We start from the raw sequence: 19,934 nt of genomic DNA, 5'->3' as shown, positions 1-19,934 counted from the left end.
CAAAAGTCACCTATTTTGGTACCTGAAGGTTAAATAAAGGCTCATATTTTATCAGGAAGACCAATCAAATCTGTTCAAATCTGTTGTCATGCTAGTAAATCCACTGTTTATTTGTGGTTCATGATTGCTGTTGATTTGTGTTGCTGTTATTAGTGTTAACGATAATGACTACTGTTATTACTGTTATACAACAGAGCTTGTTATTGTCAGGACTTGTCTTGTAAATATAACTTCTAAATATACTCGTTATTATAATAAGCATTGTTTGAATATATTATTATTTTGTTAGTAAAGTCGATGCTGTCGTGGTGCATACAAGCACAAACGTCTGAAATCCTGTTGGATTTGTAAAGCTTCTTGTCCTTCTTTTTTCAGTTTTTTTTCTGCTAGTTTGTAAGTAGTTTGTTATAGCTCAATTGATTGAATATATGACCATTATCTGCAGGTATTTCACAGGATTATCAATAGCTGATTGAAACTGAAGGTATGTCCATTTGGCCTTCTGGTTACTGTCTTTGTTGAAGTTGCACATGGTTTCTTTTCATTCCTGGAAGTTTCCTTTGGATTCTCCGGTTTCCTCCAAGAAACATTTACGTTTTACATTTGCGGCATTTAGCAGACGCCCTTATCCAGAGCGACGTACAAAAGTGCTTTGAGTCGCAATGAATAAATCTACACTGGTACACTAGATTACAAACTTAATATAAATATAACTCTTGAATTCTACAAAGCAAACTTGGAAAGTGCTTATTTAAGTGTTTCAGGAAGAGGTAGGTCTTCAATCGTCGCTTGAAGATACTCAGGGACTCTGCTGTACGGACATCTAGGGGAAGTTCATTCCACCACCTCGGTGCCAGAACAGAGAAGAGCCTTAAAGTATACACCAACACTCTAAAATCAACTGAGTTAAGTAGATATACAAAGTTAGAATCCTACTTTACCAGAAGAGAGTAGATTAGAGAGTACATTAGCTACTCTTATTTGCATGATTAAATTTATGAGTAAGCGTGCGAAATTCTTGCATGCATGACTTGTATGTTCAATGCCCATCCAGGTTGCACAATCTATGCAATTTATCCTGCACAGGGTCGCAGATGGAGCATAGGGCCGACCCATGGCTCAGGGTGCAAGATACACCCTTCATCCACTACGCACAAAACTGTGGTACCAGGAGGAAACCCCCAAAACGCTGGGTGAAACAGGATTCGAAACCTCATCCATGGAGAGGCAAACAAACCACCTTACCAAATCATCATCATCATCATCATAATCATCATCACTGTTCTTATTCTTTCCTTAGAAAAGTGTTAATGATGATGATGAGGAGGAAGAGGAGGAGGAGTCTGTTCCTCCCTCCCACGGTGTTTGCTCTGTTTGGCGCGCGCACGGCTCTCTCAGCTCTCCAGGCACTTTTCTGAGCAGGAATTTTCCCGGCGTGGCACCGTGATTCCTCTATTCAACACACACACACACACACACACACACACCGCTGCTGCCTCTGCTAGGGTGTGTGTGTGACATCACCTCTTGGAACGAACCGACACACACACACACACACACGCGCACGCACCCGGCAGTGTCGCAGCTCTTCGTCTCTTCACGGAAAGGGGTTGGACAGTGGTATAAGCGCGCGCGGGCGCGCGCGTGTGTGTATATGTGTGTGTCAGTGTGTGTTTTCCTGCCACGATGAGCAGCAGCAGCTTCGTGAACATGGCGACTATAGGAGACTTCGACCCGCTCAACACCGCCGTCCCCGCCACCAAAGTTGAAATCACAGTCTCGTGCAGGTGAGTGCGCTTCTCTCTGCGGATCCTCAGTTCAGCGTGTTCCTCTAAAACCCGAGCCTCCAGTTATATCACTGAAACTTCTCACACTTTCACACTCGTGCCCGAGCAACAGTGTTTTTCTCCAACCTTCTAAAGCAAAGGGGTTTCACTTCCCAGGTGTGGAACTTCAGCTCAACTTTACCTGCTGCTCTTTATTTGTTTTAAACCAGACAGAGCACGTGATCTTTGATTTGTAAACAGCATTTCATGTCGAGCCCAATTAAAAGTCAGCGTTTTGCTATTGTGGTGTGGAGAAACTATTTACAGGAATAGAGAAAGCTGGAGGAAGAAACATGACAGTATTGATGTTACAGGACCTTCTGTCACAAGAAGCTTTTCAGGTTGTAGATATGAGTGGAAAATGATGGGGATCAGAGAGGAATCTCCAGGGAATCTCTGAATCATGGAGTCTGTGGATTATTTTTTATTTTTGTTATAAAATAAAAACAAATTGTTACAAGCTAAATATCATTATTAACACAGTTATTCCATCGATTACATTGTCATTTATTTACATAAAGACGATGAAAATAGTTCTGAATTTATTTATGGACTAAAACAAGGTTTTTATTTTCCCTTTTTTTTTTCCTGGTTGAACCATTTGCATAGAGTGTAAAAATACCAGAAACCCAAAGTAGATTAATAATCATTCGTCACATTTTTTCAATCCTTTATTGATTATTGATACTGATGAGTTTCAGTGAGGGCATGCAATAATTTCAAATCTCGATTTTTTACATAAAATATAAGCCATTTTGGAGCCACATATATATGGAAGGATAGTTTTACATTGTCTATATATCTCCCTATTTGTCATGACTAGAAGTGTTATATTAGTTATTGTTATGGAGGTGACAGCGTTATTAATATTTCATTTCATTTTCATTATTGTAAGTCTTTCAGCTGATTAATGTAATGTGAGGTCATAGAAAGTGGTTTTGGTGTGTGTGATATTACCAGGGAATTTCCATGAGTTGGAAAAGAAGTAATGTCCAGAAGGGTGCCAGTCACTTGTAATGAATGTGGTTTATTGTCCAGTAGACACATCCCCCCCTCATGAGTTCCTTTTCCACGTGATGGCCCAATGTCTTTCCAATGATTAACTCAAACTTTCAACGTATATGCTAAGAAAGGGCATTTGTATGTGTAGGAATTAGTTTTAGGCCATCTTTGGGTATTTACTTTGCCCATAGTGTTGTGGTCCAGTGGATCATGTAAAGCACAAGACTGGGGGACAGTGACAAACACAATAACATCTTCAAAATGAAGTGGGTGGCAAGGCAGATGGATGCTCGGTGAATTGTTCTGCTCCACGTCCCCTTGGGCGAATTTGCCGGACTCTGTTTTCTCCGCACGGCTGCATGTCTGACAAGGAGTGCCTGCTCCGGTGCCATGGTTACCATCAGGTACATGCCTTTACTGTACATGAGGGGTACTCTGTCACCATGGTTATTATTTAACACCATGGAGATTGGGAGGAGGAACGGAAAATAACCAGGGAGAGAGATTTCGTTTCTGCATCGTTTTTTTTTTTACATTCACACAATGTCATAGTTCCAAAGTCTGGACTCGTTTTGGAATAAGGAGATGGTCATTAGTTATTAAGAAGTACACAAATATTTTTTTCTTTTTGTTTTGTCATCATAAAACTGTCACCAATTACACCGACAATGCTGTCGAAGTGGCCGAAAGGGTGTTTCATTTTCTCTGACAGCTCTGACAGTAGAACCCCAGCTCTAAAGAAAATCACATAATTATATTTGTGCTTTTTTTTTAATGCGTTATTGTTTCTATAGTAACAGTGCCACATAGGGCCAATGTTTCTCGGCTAATAATAAACTGATTAAGGAATAAGATGATGAAGTTTTGCTGTTTAACTTTTATTTTGTATTTAGTTCCCTATGTGAGGGTCAGTGTGCTGCTGTGGGAAAGTCTTCAAGAAACTGTCAGCTTTCTGATATCTCCCTTACTTGACAAGCTGTATTTATTCTTCTTATTATCTTAATAAAAAGGCAGGTGAAGGAAAGTCTGTTTAGAGCTGCTATGAGTTGCAACATTAATAAATTTATGTCACGGATTTTCCACAGCATTAAATATAAAACTAATCAAACAACATCTCTTTCATGAATACATTAAAATTAAAATCATTGGAATATTGATGCAGCATATGGTGAAATGTGCTGTATTAGAAAAGAATTAACTTTGGAGTCATAACAGAAATCACCACGCCACCATCAGATCAACATTATCATAGCTGATTATCTTTCAAGGTTTCATCAAGTTTTACTGGTTGGCATTTGAAATCTGCAAGTATTTTAGTGTAAAATTTAAAGCATTTTTAGCAAATGCATGTTGTGCACATATCCATTGTTTTTTTTAATATTTTATTGGTCCCACAAGGAAATCTTTATTCCTTTACATATTCGCAGGGTCAGCCATGTTACAGCACCCCTGGAGCAGAGAAGATTAAGAGTCTTGCTCAAGGGCTCCAAGAGTGGCAGCTCTATTTCTTCACCCTTTTCCTTCTTAGTGTACTTATGTATTTTGTTAAAAAGAAAAAGCATCATTGAGTCACAAGTGTATTTTGTCTGCACTATTAATACATTGTAATACGTATATGTGTAGAAAAGAATTTCCCAGAACACCCCACCCTGTCCTCACCAGGTTTATTTTAGGCCTTACACATGTTCCTTTGCCCCCGGATTCTAGAGTTCAATTTTCAGCATGAGCAGTTTCTTGTTCATGTACTTATCATAAGCACTCTTGCTAGAGGGGGTACACGACAACTCAGAATAGAGAAATGTCCTGAAGTGGTCCGGAGTGGCTTTGCACTGGGTCAAATTAGGTCTGACTGCAAGGAAATAGCTTGTTTGTCCGGGTCTTCTGAAAGGCTTTTATTAAAAATGAAATGAGATACGGTGCCAAAATGTAATCATTTAACATTATGTCTGTAAATAAGGTAATTTTAAATGAAAGTTTTGTGCAAAGGGCACATGAGTGAATTTCCTCACACTGTGCAGAGCACTCTATACAAATCAATTCAGCAGGACTGTCCAAGCTCAGGGTGGAAGAAATCCATAAATGTCAGAAATAGCAGATTTTTTTTTCTTTCCTTTTGTATGTGGATCAAAACTTATTTTGAAGCTTTGGAAGCTCCACTGTCTGACGAGGTTAAGAGTGTCCTTTGGACATGTGATTGATTGGAAATGCTGTCTGTTGGCCTTAATCAATTTTGCGCTCAAACACAGATTCCCGCACTTTTGCTCTTTTCCCTATAGTTCTTACACCCGATACCCGTACAGAAAGTGTAATAAAGCATTGATGCTTATTAAAAGAGGAGCAACGTCAGTGTTTTTTAGCACCTGTTTAGTAAAATATCAAGTGCCCTTCTTTTAATGAGAGAGATTTTGTGATATTTGAGAACTTCAAAAAAGAAGATAAAGCAATTTATGAGAGTAAATATTAAAGTAGTAATTATTAAATATTTTTAAATAAATAAAAATAATGAGTATTCAAAATATCTCATACTATTTCACTTATCAGGCAGATATATGAAAATAAAAGCATTCTAATTGCACAAATATACCCTTACAAAACACATTTAGTGTGAACAAACATGAAATGTTCATAAGGTGCAGACTAAAAAGCATTGGGTTTACCTAGCATGCTAAAGCTAATTTATACATTTAAATGGTATGCAATTTTTTATACACTATGTTGTGTTTATTTAAACATGTGATAGTTGTACTAGTTATATAGATATTATATAACAGTGAACATTGTCATAAAGCTGCTTTACAGAAATTGAATTGAACATTCTTACGACTAAACAGCATCAGTTATTTCATTAATATATGCAGAATAATGCAGACTAAATATAAATGGTGTTAATTTGCATGCAGATGTAGCTAAGATGTTACAGTTTTAAACTATCATTAATGTAAAGCCATCTTAATAGTATGATTTATGTCTGTACTTTGACTAACAGCTGGAACCAAATTCCTTGTGTTTGTCAACACATTTGGCCAATAAACCTGATTCTGATTCTGATTAAGAACCTGTTTTTTTTTCTTTTCTTTAATTTTTCTTTATTTTTTATTAAAGAGGGAAAACAGACTGAATACAAACATTTTTGTAATTCTGTAATGTTGTGTAAGATTTACCAATTAAACAGGAAGGCCACAATGTCAGACTTTTTACAATGTTACCAAAAAGATGAGGAGGGCAGTAGGACCTAATATAGTATTAATATTTTGATAACTGTGGTTGAGGCCAGCATAATTTTTCATTCAGAATTCAAGTCCTGTTCAGAGAACTGTCTAGCAGTTATACCTTTTAGTAATCAGGCTTTTTAACTTTAGAAGGAATCACATGACCAGTGTCCTCTAAGGAAACTCTACAATTGCAAAATCACATCCTATGTGATTATGTTTTTGGCTTAGATGCAAAGTTTTACTTTATTGTAGACGCCAACAAGAAGGTTTTTTTTTCCTGTTTTTCGCTTTATTTTTTATAATCAATTATTTATGTAAAAAAAAAAAAAACAGAAAAGCGTGTTAGAATGATTTTATTATGTCTGGCTTTATGCTTCTAAGAATTTAAGTTTTAAAAGCTTCAAAAGTGCCTGTTCTCTCACTCAGGAAAGGGCGTGGAATGCGAATGTGTGGGTGTAAATGTTGGACATCAGCCCAGGCAAAAGGGAAGTCTGTGTGTTTACACTTGTTTAGAGGGTGAACCCTTTCTCAACTGCTTCAGTTCTGGCTTGATGGCTTTGTTTAATTCTGTCCCACATAAAAAAGTGCTATGTCCCTGGTAGAAGTGAAAAAACTACTAATCATGAAAGCACTAAACATCGTTCTGCAGTTTTTATATGTATCTGTACAGTAGTTGTGGGCTGTCAGGACCAGCAAGGCCTTCTCTGGAATCACGTACCTATGAATATGTATTAAATGGTTTCCAACATACTATTCTCTAATTTATAACTAACTTTCATAACTATAAGTAGTGTCTGTTAACGTTTAGAGTTTCTATCCAATCAGATTTCAGCCATCACATCATATCACATGTTGCCAGGGTTAAAGGAATCTGCCATACTTTTGCTTGAAGCTGTTGCTTTATCCAATCAGATTTTGAGTTGACGACCCTGAGGCCATCTAGCAGGCATACAGTAATGTCGGCATGTTTGCTTGTCTCAGCCATGCTTATCCAGAGATTATACAGCTCTTCAAGCCTGACTCAGGTGTTTTAGTGTTTGGGGTCTCTTGGCTCTATGACTGAGTGAGATACCGGAGCGGGAAGGAGGTCGGAGCACCAGCTGGGTCCATAATCTCCAGAGAAATCGCTGCCTCATTCTTAGGATCTGCAGGTTGCCTAAAATGTAGAAATTAGGCTCGAAATATCTGCACATCAGGCAGTGCATGACTGAATCACTGTGGCTCCCGGCAGCTCCCTGTTAACACTTTTTTTTTTCTACAGCTGGAAATCAGCATGGTGCTCTGAGCATACAGGTGCTCCGGTGTATTCATAAATGTGTGTGTAATTTGCATGCTGTCTGATAGAGAAGGGGAGCTTAATTTCTCATGATAGATCTATTTTAGCCTTGCGTCTAAAAGCTGTGTGCTGCTCGCTGTTCGAAAAGACGACAGCTTAGCAGGCATGCTGTGGTGTGAGCACTTCAGAGTTTTTCTGGAATGTTCCTCCCACCTGTTGCTTGAGCAGGAAAAGGGGAAGACAGGGTTGGCTTACAGGCTTGAAGTGATGTCAGGCCTGGAACAGAAACAAAAGTGCAGAAGGAAACTTGTTTTTCCAAAATTTCAAGTTTAAGTTCAACAATTAGGATCTTCAGAGTTTTGATATTCTGCAGTAATTCAGCAACGTAAAGCCACATTAGCTGCCAAACTGAGCCTCCCTTTATGCATTGTAATATTAACTGCTGGTGATGGACAAGATGTAAACATCCATTCATTCATCTCCACTAAGTGCTTCATCCTGGTCAAGGTGGTTTAGCAGACTATTGCCTTTTACAGGAGCACTTACTCTGAACATGAGACGAGAATACACCCTGTTTGGGATGCAAGACTGTTTCTAAGGTTGAAGTGAACTCATGGCATTTCAAAAAGTACTAATATTTCTAAAAATAAAATACTGATGTAACAAAAAAGTGCAAGTATTTTGTCAAATTATTTTGAAAAGTTTGTTATCTACCACAATTTTCTCTTGTCAATTTCATAGTACAAATTCAGAGACAATATAATTGTGTTTTTGTTTCGTCCAAAAAACAAAGTAAACAGCAAATAAGTTAAATGAAATCATAAGGTATAAATATTTAAGATAATTCTGTACAGGTAACGGTAAACAGTATAATGCATAACAGCATGCCAATTACTTGACAGTTACAATAACTACATGCTAGTTAAGTTAAATGAAATATAAAAAAATTGTGGAACAGTAAGTTAGTTTGATAAATTAGATTCTTTGTCTGAACTTTAAATTGAGATTATAATCTCACTGATCATGTTTAATACTAGTAATACCATATTACTATAAGCCGCTACTTTTTTCCCACGTTTTGAACCCTGCGGCTCAAACAACGAAGCGGCTAATTTATGGATTTTCCTGGGTTTTTCCCGGTTTCACAAACTTCAAGCCAAAAAACTGAGCGACATAACATTAGACCAATGAAATTTCCGAATGTTCTGAGCTGCACGACATCGGGAGAAAAAACTTCCACCGGTAAATAGTTGTGAAATGAAGGAGGAAGACAGTGAACAATGACTTACATGGTAGGCTACTGTTTAGATACAAGCCGTTATAACGCGTTAAGTCTGGGTCAAGGGAGAGCTCGCTAACTCCAGTTGCAACAGAAATCATATAAGCACAGACAGGTTTCCAAAACTTGTGCTTTTTTATTTTTTTCTTGGCAACAGCGTTACGGGTTAGTCAAAGAAACTTAGAAATGAGCATCAGAAAATAATAAGGACATAATCCTCAGTCTTGCACACATGCAGTAATACCGGATAAATGCGGCGGGAGGCTATTCCCAAAATGCCGCTCTGCTCTTAAAGTAGCCACAACATATTTCAGACACTGTCTTTCGTTAAAGCCGGTGTAAAGTTCATTAGTTCAGTGTTTATTTATGTTCAAAATAAAAATCTTTGTCAAATTCAGTGGGTGCGGCTTATATATGGGTGCGCTTATCAGTCAGGAAATTACGGTAGCTATATTGTGTTCTAGGTTATGGATACTAAGATCAATATTATATATACTTTATAAAGTTGGTCAATGTATTGGACCATATGACAGTGAAAGTCAGGAATTAGGCACCATTAGACGGGTAGTCTCTGCAGCTTGCTCACTTTAGCCTACCTGAAGCCTACCTAAGTCTGAAACATACATATTCACATTTTGAAAAGAGTGGGAAAATCATTTCAGATTGCCACATTTTCCAGCCAGTCAAACTGTATTATTTTAACAAACACCAGACTTAAACTAGGCTTAGATTTTGCTTCCTGTCTGGACTGCACAACTTTGTCATTAATATCTGATAGCACAAACAGTAATAGAAATGACATAATTTAAATCTATTGTTTTTCAAGGTTTTTCTTTTACTTAAATGACACCCTGAAAAGAAATACTGATATTTGTTTGTCCACCATTAAATACCAAGGGGAACTGTGGGTTCATTAGGTTCTTGCCATGTAGGAGCCAGGAGACATTTTCTTTTATAGGAATGTCGTCATTTAAAGTAGTACGAATTTTCCATAAGTTTATGTTGGCTGTACAGCAGAAGGATGGTTTGAATGAAGAACGTTATTCAGGGTCAGACTGCTGGAAAGGTTCAGGTGTCGGCAGGATTAATGACTAAACATGTCTTGCAAATGTCAGCAGACTGAACTGCCTTTTTCATATATTATTTGTCACGGTGTATTGGAAAGTCACTTCAACTAAATTACTTTAAACAAAAGCATGTAATCAATTATGTTGTATAAACTGAGTGAATGTCAGGCTTCTCTCAAAAAGGACATCATTTCGTGTTTGTGTGTTTATCCATGATGTCTCATCCTTATCCACCCAGATCAGGATAGAGTTAACAACAAAAATAATTATAGCATGTACATGATTCATTTTCTAAGAAGCACAGTAACATACTGCTGAACATACATCTTCTGATTGACTCGATCTGATTGACTCAAGCACACAGTCCTAGCTGTAAATTCCAGTTGCTACGTGACTCACGGTGGTGGCAGTGAACCTCTTTTGGCCATCATGCGAGGTTTATACTATGCCACTTAGTGCCAGTGAGAAAAGCGATACATGATCAGAGCTCAGATGAAAGGCAGAGACAGAGCAGGACACAGCAGGGGTCTATAGCCTCTACTCAATCTAATGATCTTGGCAATACTGCTCTTTCAAAGTGAACTGGTTATCATTATGTTAAACTGAACATTTAAGGGTAGATTAGATTTACTGATTTTCAGATTCGTCGTGTCAGAGAAATAGAACCAGCGCTACAGTAGAATTCAGATGTTTAGAGGAGCAAGGCTGCATTGAAATAGGCCTGGTGTGATATTTTTGGCAGTGTAATGCGTCACGATGAGAGAAAGCCTTCGTATTGACCTTTAGGCCCATAAAGATCACATAATGGTGGGTATTGAGGAAAATGACAAGTGGGTCTGAATGTATTGAGCAATGACATGCTGCCTGCTGGGCCCCTGCTTAATGGCTCCATGAGGAAGACAAAAGCAACAAAGAGAGCAGAACATTGCAAGCCAAAAAACTGACAAAACTGAATCAATGTACAGTTGCCTCCTGGGATGAAGCCAAAATGCCAGGCATGGGTTTGAAAAAAGTGCACGTTGCAGATTATAAATGGAGATTAGCATCTCGTACAACAACCTTTTGGAATACCACTTTACTGCATTGCAGCTCAAACACATAGAGCTTTTTTGTGGTTTGTTAAAAAAAAAACTGTATATTTAATGTTATTGTAGCTGGTGAGCACAAATAACAGTTGGTCAATAGATTTGCGAATGAAAAGGTCTGGCAAGTGCTTATTTGGAAATGATGTGAATTATTGTTTTTCTTTGAACTCTTGACGTCACATCAGTCACCAGCTGGTAATTAGGCTTTTTGAGAGATGGGGCTTGCTGAACTGTGGCTTTCCAATCACACAGAGAGCTTACCACATGCCAGGTTAATTTTTATTTGATGACGTTGTATAGATGTAAAGTAAAGGTTTGCTTTTTAGTTTTATTTGAGTTCTATTTTAATGATGAAAACAGTGATTTGATAGATATAGATATGAGCTTAGATCTCAAGAGAGCCTATGGCATGACTAATAGAGTCATTGGTGGGTTGAAAGCCCAGAATTCAGAATCAGCCTTGTCCAAAGAGCTCCAAATTTGGAATATTTGACATTATCCCTATGACTAAGGGAAAAGATGTCCAACAACTAAAAAGGGTATAAGATGACCCAAGCCCCACACATACACACACTTACACACATGGGGAGAGAAAGAGATATAGAGAGAAAGAGAGAGAGAGAGAGAGAGAGAGAGAGAGAGAGAGAGAGAGAGAGTTAGTTTAAGTCTTCTTAACAAAGAAAACGGCTTATTACTGTAGTAACATTTAATATTTGCATTCAACTTTTACATTCAAAATTCACATTCAACATATTTGCACACAATTAATTAAATACATATTTAATTGTTTTGATGACATTTTGGCTTCGTTATTAAACTTGAAGACTTAAATAGCAACATAAATAAAAACTTAAATAGCAACATTAATTTGAAAATAAATGTGAAAATAAATGTACACGCTCTTTGAAATTTGCTTATCAGGTCTTAAAATTAGGTAAATATCACGCCAGATGCACGTCAACACTTGACATATTACAAAGTGTGTGAAAAATAGTAAGTAGCAGCCAGGTGCTGCTAATTAAATGCCTTTATTAATTAATAATCAGTAAGTGTGACCACTTCTATAAATGCCCATGTTTTATTAGTCTGCTGGTTTGGAGCATTCAGGAGTGTGTTAACAGGATGCCAAGGTGGAAAGATCTTAGAGAATCAATTGTTGCTGCATGTCAGTATTTTTTAAATAATTCAAATAATAAGATTATTCACAAATGGAAAACATTCAAGACAGTTGACAATCTTTGATGGAGTGGACGTCCAAGCAAATTCTTAGAGAAAAAAAATGCTCAGATAAATTGTAAACAGAGTTACATCTCAAACTCTATATGACTTAAAACATTTGTGGCAATACTCTTAAGAAGACTGAACAAGCATGGTGCATAAGGAAGAGTTGCCAGGAGAAAGCCTTGTCTATCTGAAAAGAGCATAGGAGCATGTCTTGAAAAGTTGCAACAAACCATATATAAAGAGAAATATTTTATACTGTAACTGGTAACTGCTTTCCCAAAACAAGTATTTGTTTTTTTGAAAGAGAGAAAGAGAGACTATGTGCTGGTATGTCCAAACATTTGACAATTGAAAGTATATATTTATATCTACAGTGAGGAAAATAAGTATTTGAACACCCTGCTATTTTGCAAGTTCTTCCACTTAGAAATCATGGAGGGGTCTGAAATTGTCATCGTAGGTGCATGTCCACTGTGAGAGACATAATCTAAAAAAAAATCCAGAAATCACAATATATGATTTTTAAACTATTTATTTGTATGATACAGCTGCAAATAAGTATTTGAACACCTGTCCATCAGCTAAAAATCTGACCCTCAAAGACCTGTTAGTCTGCCTTTAAAATGTTCACCTCCACTACATTTATTATCCTAAATTAGATGCACCTGTTTGAGGTCGTTAGCTGCATAAAGACACCTGTACACCCCATACAATCAGTTAGAATCCAACTACTAACATGGCCAAGACCAAAGAGCTGTCCAAAGACACTAGAGACAAAATTGTACACCTCCACAAGGCTGGAAAGGGCTACGGGGAAATTGCCAAGCAGCTTGGTGAAAAAAGGTCCACTGTTGGAGCAATGATTAGAAAATGGAAGAAGCTAAACATGACTGTCAATCTCCCTCGGACTGGGGCTCCATGCAAGATCTCACCTCGTGGGGTCTCAATGATCCTAAGGAAGGTGAGAAATCAGCCCAGAACTACACGGGAGAAGCTGGTTAATGACCTGAAAAGAGCTGGGACCACCATTTCCAAGGTTACTGTTGGTAATGCACTAAGACGTCATGGTTTGAAATCATGCATGGCACGGAAGGGTCCCCTGCTTAAACCAGCACATGTCCAGGCACGTCTTAAGTTTGCCAATGACCATTTGGATGATCCAGAGGAGTCATGGGAGAAAGTCATGTGGTCAGATGAGACCAAAATAGAACTTTTGGGTCATAGTTCCACTAAACGTGTTTGGAGGAAGAAGAATGATGAGTACCATCCCAAGAACACCATCCCTACTGTGAAGCATGGGGGTGGTAGCATCATGCTTTGGGGGTGTTTTTCTGCACATGGGACAGGGCGACTGCACTGTATTAAGGAGAGGATGACTGGGGCCATGTATTGCGAGATTTTGGCGAACAACCTCCTTCCCTCAGTTAGAGCATTGAAGATGGGTCGATGCTGGGTCTTCCAACATGACAATGTCCTGAAGCACACAGCCAGGATAACCAAGGAGTGGCTCTGTAAGAAACATATCAAGGTTCTGGCGTGGCCTAGCCAGTCTCCAGACCTAAACCCAATAGAGAATCTTTGGAGGGAGCTCAAACTCCGTGTTTCTCAGCAACAGGCCAGAAACCTGACTGATCTAGAGAAGATCTGTGTGGAGGAGTGGGCCAAAATCCCTCCTGCAGTGTGTGCAGACCTGGTGAAAAACTACAGGAAACGTTTGACCTCTGTAATTGCAAAAAAAGGCTACTGTACCAAATATTAACATTGACTTTCTCAGGTGTTCAAATACTTATTTGCAGCTGTAACATACAAATAAATAGTTAAAAAATCATACATTGTGATTTCTGGATTTTTTTTTAGATTATGTCTCTCACAGTGGACATGCACCTGCGATGACAATTTCAGACCACTCCATGATTTCTAAGTGGGAGAACTTGCAAAATAGCAGGGTGTTCAAATACTTATTTTCCTCACTGTATATAGCTACAGCGTTGGCCTACAATAAATGGCTCTAGGGCTTCAGGCTCTGATTGTGGGATTTTTTTTGATGTAGATTAGTGTCACTCGAAGTGTGTTACACCAAGGCTAATGGGTATTGACTTAGCATGCATAATTATAAATGGGGATTATGCAAATGTTATTAAAATATCTGTAAAGCAGTAAATGCTGTCATTTGTTGATATCTTGTCTGTTATTTAAGAGTCAGTTTGGATATTAATAAGGATAATAACCATATGAGGTAGCATTTAAATATTTTCAGGTTAATCTAAAGATATCTGACACTTTGGTTTGTGTAGTCTCGATCTTCTTTTCAGTGACAAATCAGCGAATCAGATTCCTGTTCGGATTTTTGAATAGAGATCACAGTTCAGTAAATGGAAAGCTTTATGTTTTGTAGTTTGGCACCAGGTTATGCCTGTGTGAACTGCATTGAATGTAGTGTGGTGAAAAGGCAGACAACTTACTCAGTGGGTTAGAGTAAATCAAATCTTTTATTGTAATTCTGCAGAATGACCCATCTCAAACTGAAAGAGGCTTGCAACATAGAGAAAGGGACTTCCTTTTCTGTGCTACTGCATTTATACCTGTGCCTTTTGACTACATGACTACAATCTGTACGCGTTTTTTTCCTCCCCATACAAGGTAACAATTCATTTCATTCATACTATAATTTCTGCCGAGCCAATTATTTGCATGGGGAGCCATTGAAAAACATGAAAACGAGATGTTGACCCCTTTTTTTTTCTAATCAACAGGCACACACACCTTGTTTAACCTCGTCTGTTACACATCCTGTTCTGATAGCTCATTAACAGACCAGATGTCTTTAACATCATTCCTTGAAATTTCCATTAAAGTAGTTGCCTAAAGCCTCAACACATTCATTCAAAGCGAAATATGGTCATTTGACCTGCATATACACTAGCAGCACATACACAAACCCTGTTTTTTTGCACTTTACAGATATTCAACAGCTACAAACTTGATAAACAGCTTCTCAAAATGCACATGAAAGAACTACATTCCTCGCGGCCACTCTTTGTAATAGAAAGCTAGACAAAGCGACTTTGCCAGGGTCATGCCAGCGTGATACCTCTCTCTTAGTGATTGCCTCAGCTATTGATTTCCTCCTGTTCTTCACTGTTCTTCATTCTCACCCCAGAGACAGGGTCCCACTCATATTAGCACCCACTCCTCTCTTTGCACAATGTCTGCCATACGGTTCCTGTTGTTTTTTAAGCTGGGAAAATGCCATTTGGAAGTGGGTGGAATTCAGCTGTCTCCATGAATAGAATATGGTGAATGCCAATAGCAATTTGTCCTAACATTTATAACCAGAGAATAAAAATACTTCGTTGCTGTACTTAAGTAGATTTTTTTTTGTGGTATCAGTACTTACTTCACTATTTATTTTTTTGGACAACTTTTTACTTTCACTCATTAATTTTTTTACACAAATATCTGTACTTTCTACTTTTACTTTAGTGTAGTCGGTGAAATGTGAATATATTTTCTTCTCATTGCAGGCCGGTTTCAGCTCATCAATCTATTTCTTTTAATTGTGTGTTTTTTTAAATCTACCACTGGTGTATAATTTCCTATCGCACACCACAGACGTAGGCTAGTTTACAAAGCTAAAGATAAGCAATGCAGAAGGCAACAAGACGTATGATGCTAACATGGATGAGACGGAGGGAGTCAGCGATGTAAACTTGACTGAAAACAGAGACATTCCTGATCACCTGATCATCATCTTTTCTCTGCTTGTGTTCTATATAGTGGTTATTCAGCCTGGTCACATTTATTAGGTAACAAAATGTAAAATTCGTTTTGTATTAATATGAGGGCTGTCAAAAATGTACGTGTTAATAATGTGTTAACACAAATTAAATAAATGTAAAAGAGACTAAATTAAAACATTAAACACAACACACATTTATTCACAACGTTCTTTTTTTATTCAGATATAAAGAGTAAATAAATAAAAAATAATAATTGTTTTAATCAGTAAACATGTGTTTTACTGATGAACCAAGTCTCAAATCAGCACCAAAATCCGCCATGATACGACAATTATCCTTGGTAATGCTTTTCTCGAAACGAACTAAAATTACTTTTACTTCTTTTATGATCATACAGATAAAATCAATACATTATTTGATTCTGTATACACAACACAACATAACAACAACAAAACAGTGTACTTCTGTGAAATACAAAACAGACAGGGTGCGCTCTCTGCCGTCTCTGTTTTCTCTCTTCACAGACACATAAATAAAGCAGTAACCTGAATCTAAGTGCCTCAGAGACATAATAAATAAATCTAAAGAAAGGTTAAAATGTCTACTTTTACATAAACCACATCGTAAACAAAACTTCTCTGATTATGTAATCCGTATGAAAGTTAAAAAAGGTACCAGTTTCTCAGGTATCACCTCATTAGCCGTCCGTGTGGAAACAGCAAAAGTTCTGATTGTTGTCCGGATGATTTACGTAATTTAAAACACCATAATTACTTTAACCCATTTACAAGAATATTTTGTCTTAATGCTCTATGTTGAGTTTGGTTTCATGAATAATAAACATACATTAGCATAAAACATCCATATTTCTCCATGGCCATGTTGATGAGAGTATTAAAAACTTGAAAAGTATTAATTCAAGGTAAATTCAGAACAGATAAAAAATGTGTGATTAAGTTGCGATTAATCGTGTTAACTCGTTACAATCATGTGATTAATCATTATTAATTGCGATTAAATATTTGAATTGATTGACAGCTCTAATTAATATACTAATATGACATGAGATCCAGTTACCAGCATGACATTTAAACAGGTAGTTGTAAAGGCTACTTTTTATTGTGTGTCTGAGCAAATACTTCTTTACTTAAAATTTAGTAAAAAAAAGTATAGTCAGTATTTTTTACCAAAATCTTTTAAAACATATGTAGAGTATCTGTACTTCTACTTAAGTGAAGGATGTGTGTACTTTTTCCACCTCTGTTTATAATTAAGTTAAGATATGCTGATGTAGATATTTTTCTACTTCCACTTTTATTAAATCTTTTTCTTTCATTTGCCTGAATTTTTTAGCTGGACCATTGGTGGTGATGGCTTCTTTCACAAATGACAAAAAAATCTTTTCCATGGAATTTGTTTTACACAGGGGGCTAGTGTGAGTCCACCCTTAAATGGTGTTACTCAGTGATTTTATTTACATCAGAAATCGAAATTTGTTGGCTCTCACTAGAAAGAAGAAAAGAAGACAAGAAAATGTCCTGTCCATTATATCTAATCATTGTTTCTGGCAAAAAGAAAGTCTGATCATTTTAGTTGTCCCTTGTCTACTTTTTCTTTTGGAAAAGATTCTGAGCTTGTTTATGCCTAATTGTTTTTTTCATGCATTGAGAATCCACTTGATAGTTCTGGGAGAGCTTTTTTGGTTATCAGAAATGACAAGATGACTGTATTTACACATGTATAATGCACCTTATACCTCCCAAAGTGGAGGATTGAATTTAAATTTTTCTGTTTTGGGCACTTTTACAATTTACAGTTTAACCTATCATTATATAAACCTGAAGCACTCTGGTGCATCACAAACTGCTGCTCCACATGTATTTATGTGTACATAAACAACACTTCCAGCACTCAAAAAATGTTGAATGATTTATGAGTCTCTAATAAAATGTTTTGGTATGAGTCATATCTCCACATTTGAATGTACATAGTATGAAAAAATCATGAAAATAAATAAAGTACATTTTAGTGAAAATGTAATTGTCATATAAATTCTGACTTTAATTACTTATAAGACATCCAGATATTTTATAACAGCCATTACCCTGATAATGAATACTGTCTGAATAGGATTTAGTTGCAGGTCTTGGTGTGTAAACCGTAAACAGCTGGAATAAAGGATTTAAAACTGAATGTCAGAGAGAGGAATCTGTATCTGTCAGTGTCCATCACTGTCAGCACAGCGACATGCTAACTGACAGGCTGCTTGGGAGGCAAACGACTTTGTCCACATCTGTTTATCATCACCTCATGACTCCTGCTAGAGGAGCCCTGATGTCTTTCCATGCTTCCTAATTCCTGTTATCCCAAAATAAAAGGCTAAAGATTTTTTGAAGGCTGTAGATAACAGATGTGTGGACTAATGAGGCAGAGGGTTCACAAAAGGATTTATGTGATTTTGGTAAACATCCCTTAATGAAATGAGCATCTTGGGAAACATGTTGCTCCTTATTTGAAAATAAGTATTAGTGAACCAAATCGAATCTCTTCTGGAGAATGGATCAGACATATTTATTATGGCTATAAACTTGTTATTTCCCAATTTTAAAGATTCTTGTACAGTCCATTTTGCCAGTTGGCCCATAGTGATTGCTAGGTAAATAACACTGCTAGCTACAAGCTGAAATCTATCCTGCAGCAAGTTACTAAGGGATGTTTTGACAGCAGATTTTGTTTCATTATTTCTGAAATCCATTTCCTACACTCAAGATATTTGGTAAAGATGAGATTTAAAGAAAATCACTCATTTTATCCCTTGGTGCTTCTTACTTAAAGGACTGTTTAGCAGGTTTTTTTATTTTTTATAATTTATAATAATAATTTTATTATTTTAATAATAATTTTATCCTGCCTCTATGGTGAACTGCATTTGCAATAAAAACATTGACAAGAAAACCCTTCTTTCCAACCAAACCAGCTTTTCTTGTAAAATATAAAAATTCTAAGAAAATGTCTTATAGAAAAAGTCTGATAAAACTGTGTGTCCATGTTTGTTTGTTTCTCCTATGATATGGGGCAGCTGGAAAACCAAACAAAAATAAAGATAAACTGAAAAGTCTCCAGTAGAGGTTACTTTCACGTTGTATGGTTTATCTAGATGAACTTTGTTCTGCAAATCCACAGACCTTGTTATGAACCAGTAGGAAATAAGAAGAGTGGAATGCAGGCCTGTGAATGGAGAAGCTGTTCAATATATGTTATTTCTACACCCCATCATAAATCACATGCCTTCAGACATGCTTGTAATCACCTGGTGAATTAGATTTATATAACTGGGAATTTTGTCTGTACCATATGATCAATCTACATGTTATCAAAAACATGGACCTGAGTGAATTATGTGTATGCCAAAAGCTTAAATTAAGTTTTTAATTTTGTTATCATTAGACCTAGGGAAGATTGTGCTGGGAGTAGGCAGATTTTGATCAGTTAAACTGCTAGCAATATATGCTAAGAATTTTGTGGCGATTATTTTTCATTCTGCTATTTTTTTGTAATTTTTTTTGGTAATTAAATTTTTTGTAAGTTATAGGTACTCTTGCTCATAAGTTTTATTAGGGAAAAGAGGCAGAAGAAGAGCAAAGAAGCCTAAATTAAAAAAAATAAGAAATAGACAGGTCAACAATTTGGCAATTCGTTGATATACAGGGCTGCAGTGGTATGATCAGTCAAGTCACAGTGAAACTGAGAAGGTAGCTGATGAATTCATTTCCAGCCAGGTCACATAGCAGAGCACTTCATTCTTCCAGTGTGGCACGGCTGTGTAAAAACACAGGGGTCTCCTGCCCTCAGCCTGCATTCCTCCCCATGGCTTTCCCACTGCTCTGTCTAAAACACTCTACCAGCTGCACAGACAAAAGCTTCTCAAAGAGCCAAGCCAAGCATCGGGGCAGTGTGCGTTCATGTGCGGGTGCCAGCTTGTGTATGATTCGAGTGTTTGAGCTCATCCCACCAAGATCCAATTCATTTCTTCGAGTCACATATTTCTATAAATTATTCATACTCTATTTAGAAATTCCAGGCCCACTGTAAGACACTGTCTTATTTAATCGAACACTGATGTAAAATAGCACATGACAAATTACACAATAGGATGAATTAACTGTGAAGTGCAAGAAAATGCATTAATCCATAGTGCACTTCTAAAATATAATAGTTAGAAA

At 37.0% G+C, this 19,934-nt stretch overlaps 1 protein-coding gene across 1 annotated transcript in view; it reads left to right on the top strand.

Annotated features, from left to right (window-relative positions):
* Window positions 1-1,384: 1,384 nt before the first annotated feature.
* LOC124401014 (copine-8) overlaps window positions 1,385-19,934 on the top strand; it is a 140,564-nt gene continuing 122,014 nt past the window's right edge. The window contains exon 1 of the mRNA XM_046872901.1: window positions 1,385-1,787. Coding sequence (XP_046728857.1) covers window positions 1,687-1,787 — 101 coding nt within the window. The 5' untranslated portion in view covers window positions 1,385-1,686. The remainder of the gene's footprint in view (window positions 1,788-19,934) is intronic.

This window comes from Silurus meridionalis, chromosome 18, assembly GCF_014805685.1.
Source record: "Silurus meridionalis isolate SWU-2019-XX chromosome 18, ASM1480568v1, whole genome shotgun sequence".
Lineage (NCBI taxonomy): Eukaryota > Metazoa > Chordata > Actinopteri > Siluriformes > Siluridae > Silurus > Silurus meridionalis.
The sequence above is the reverse complement of the archived record's forward strand: the minus strand, read 5'-3'. Positions and strand labels throughout refer to the sequence as shown.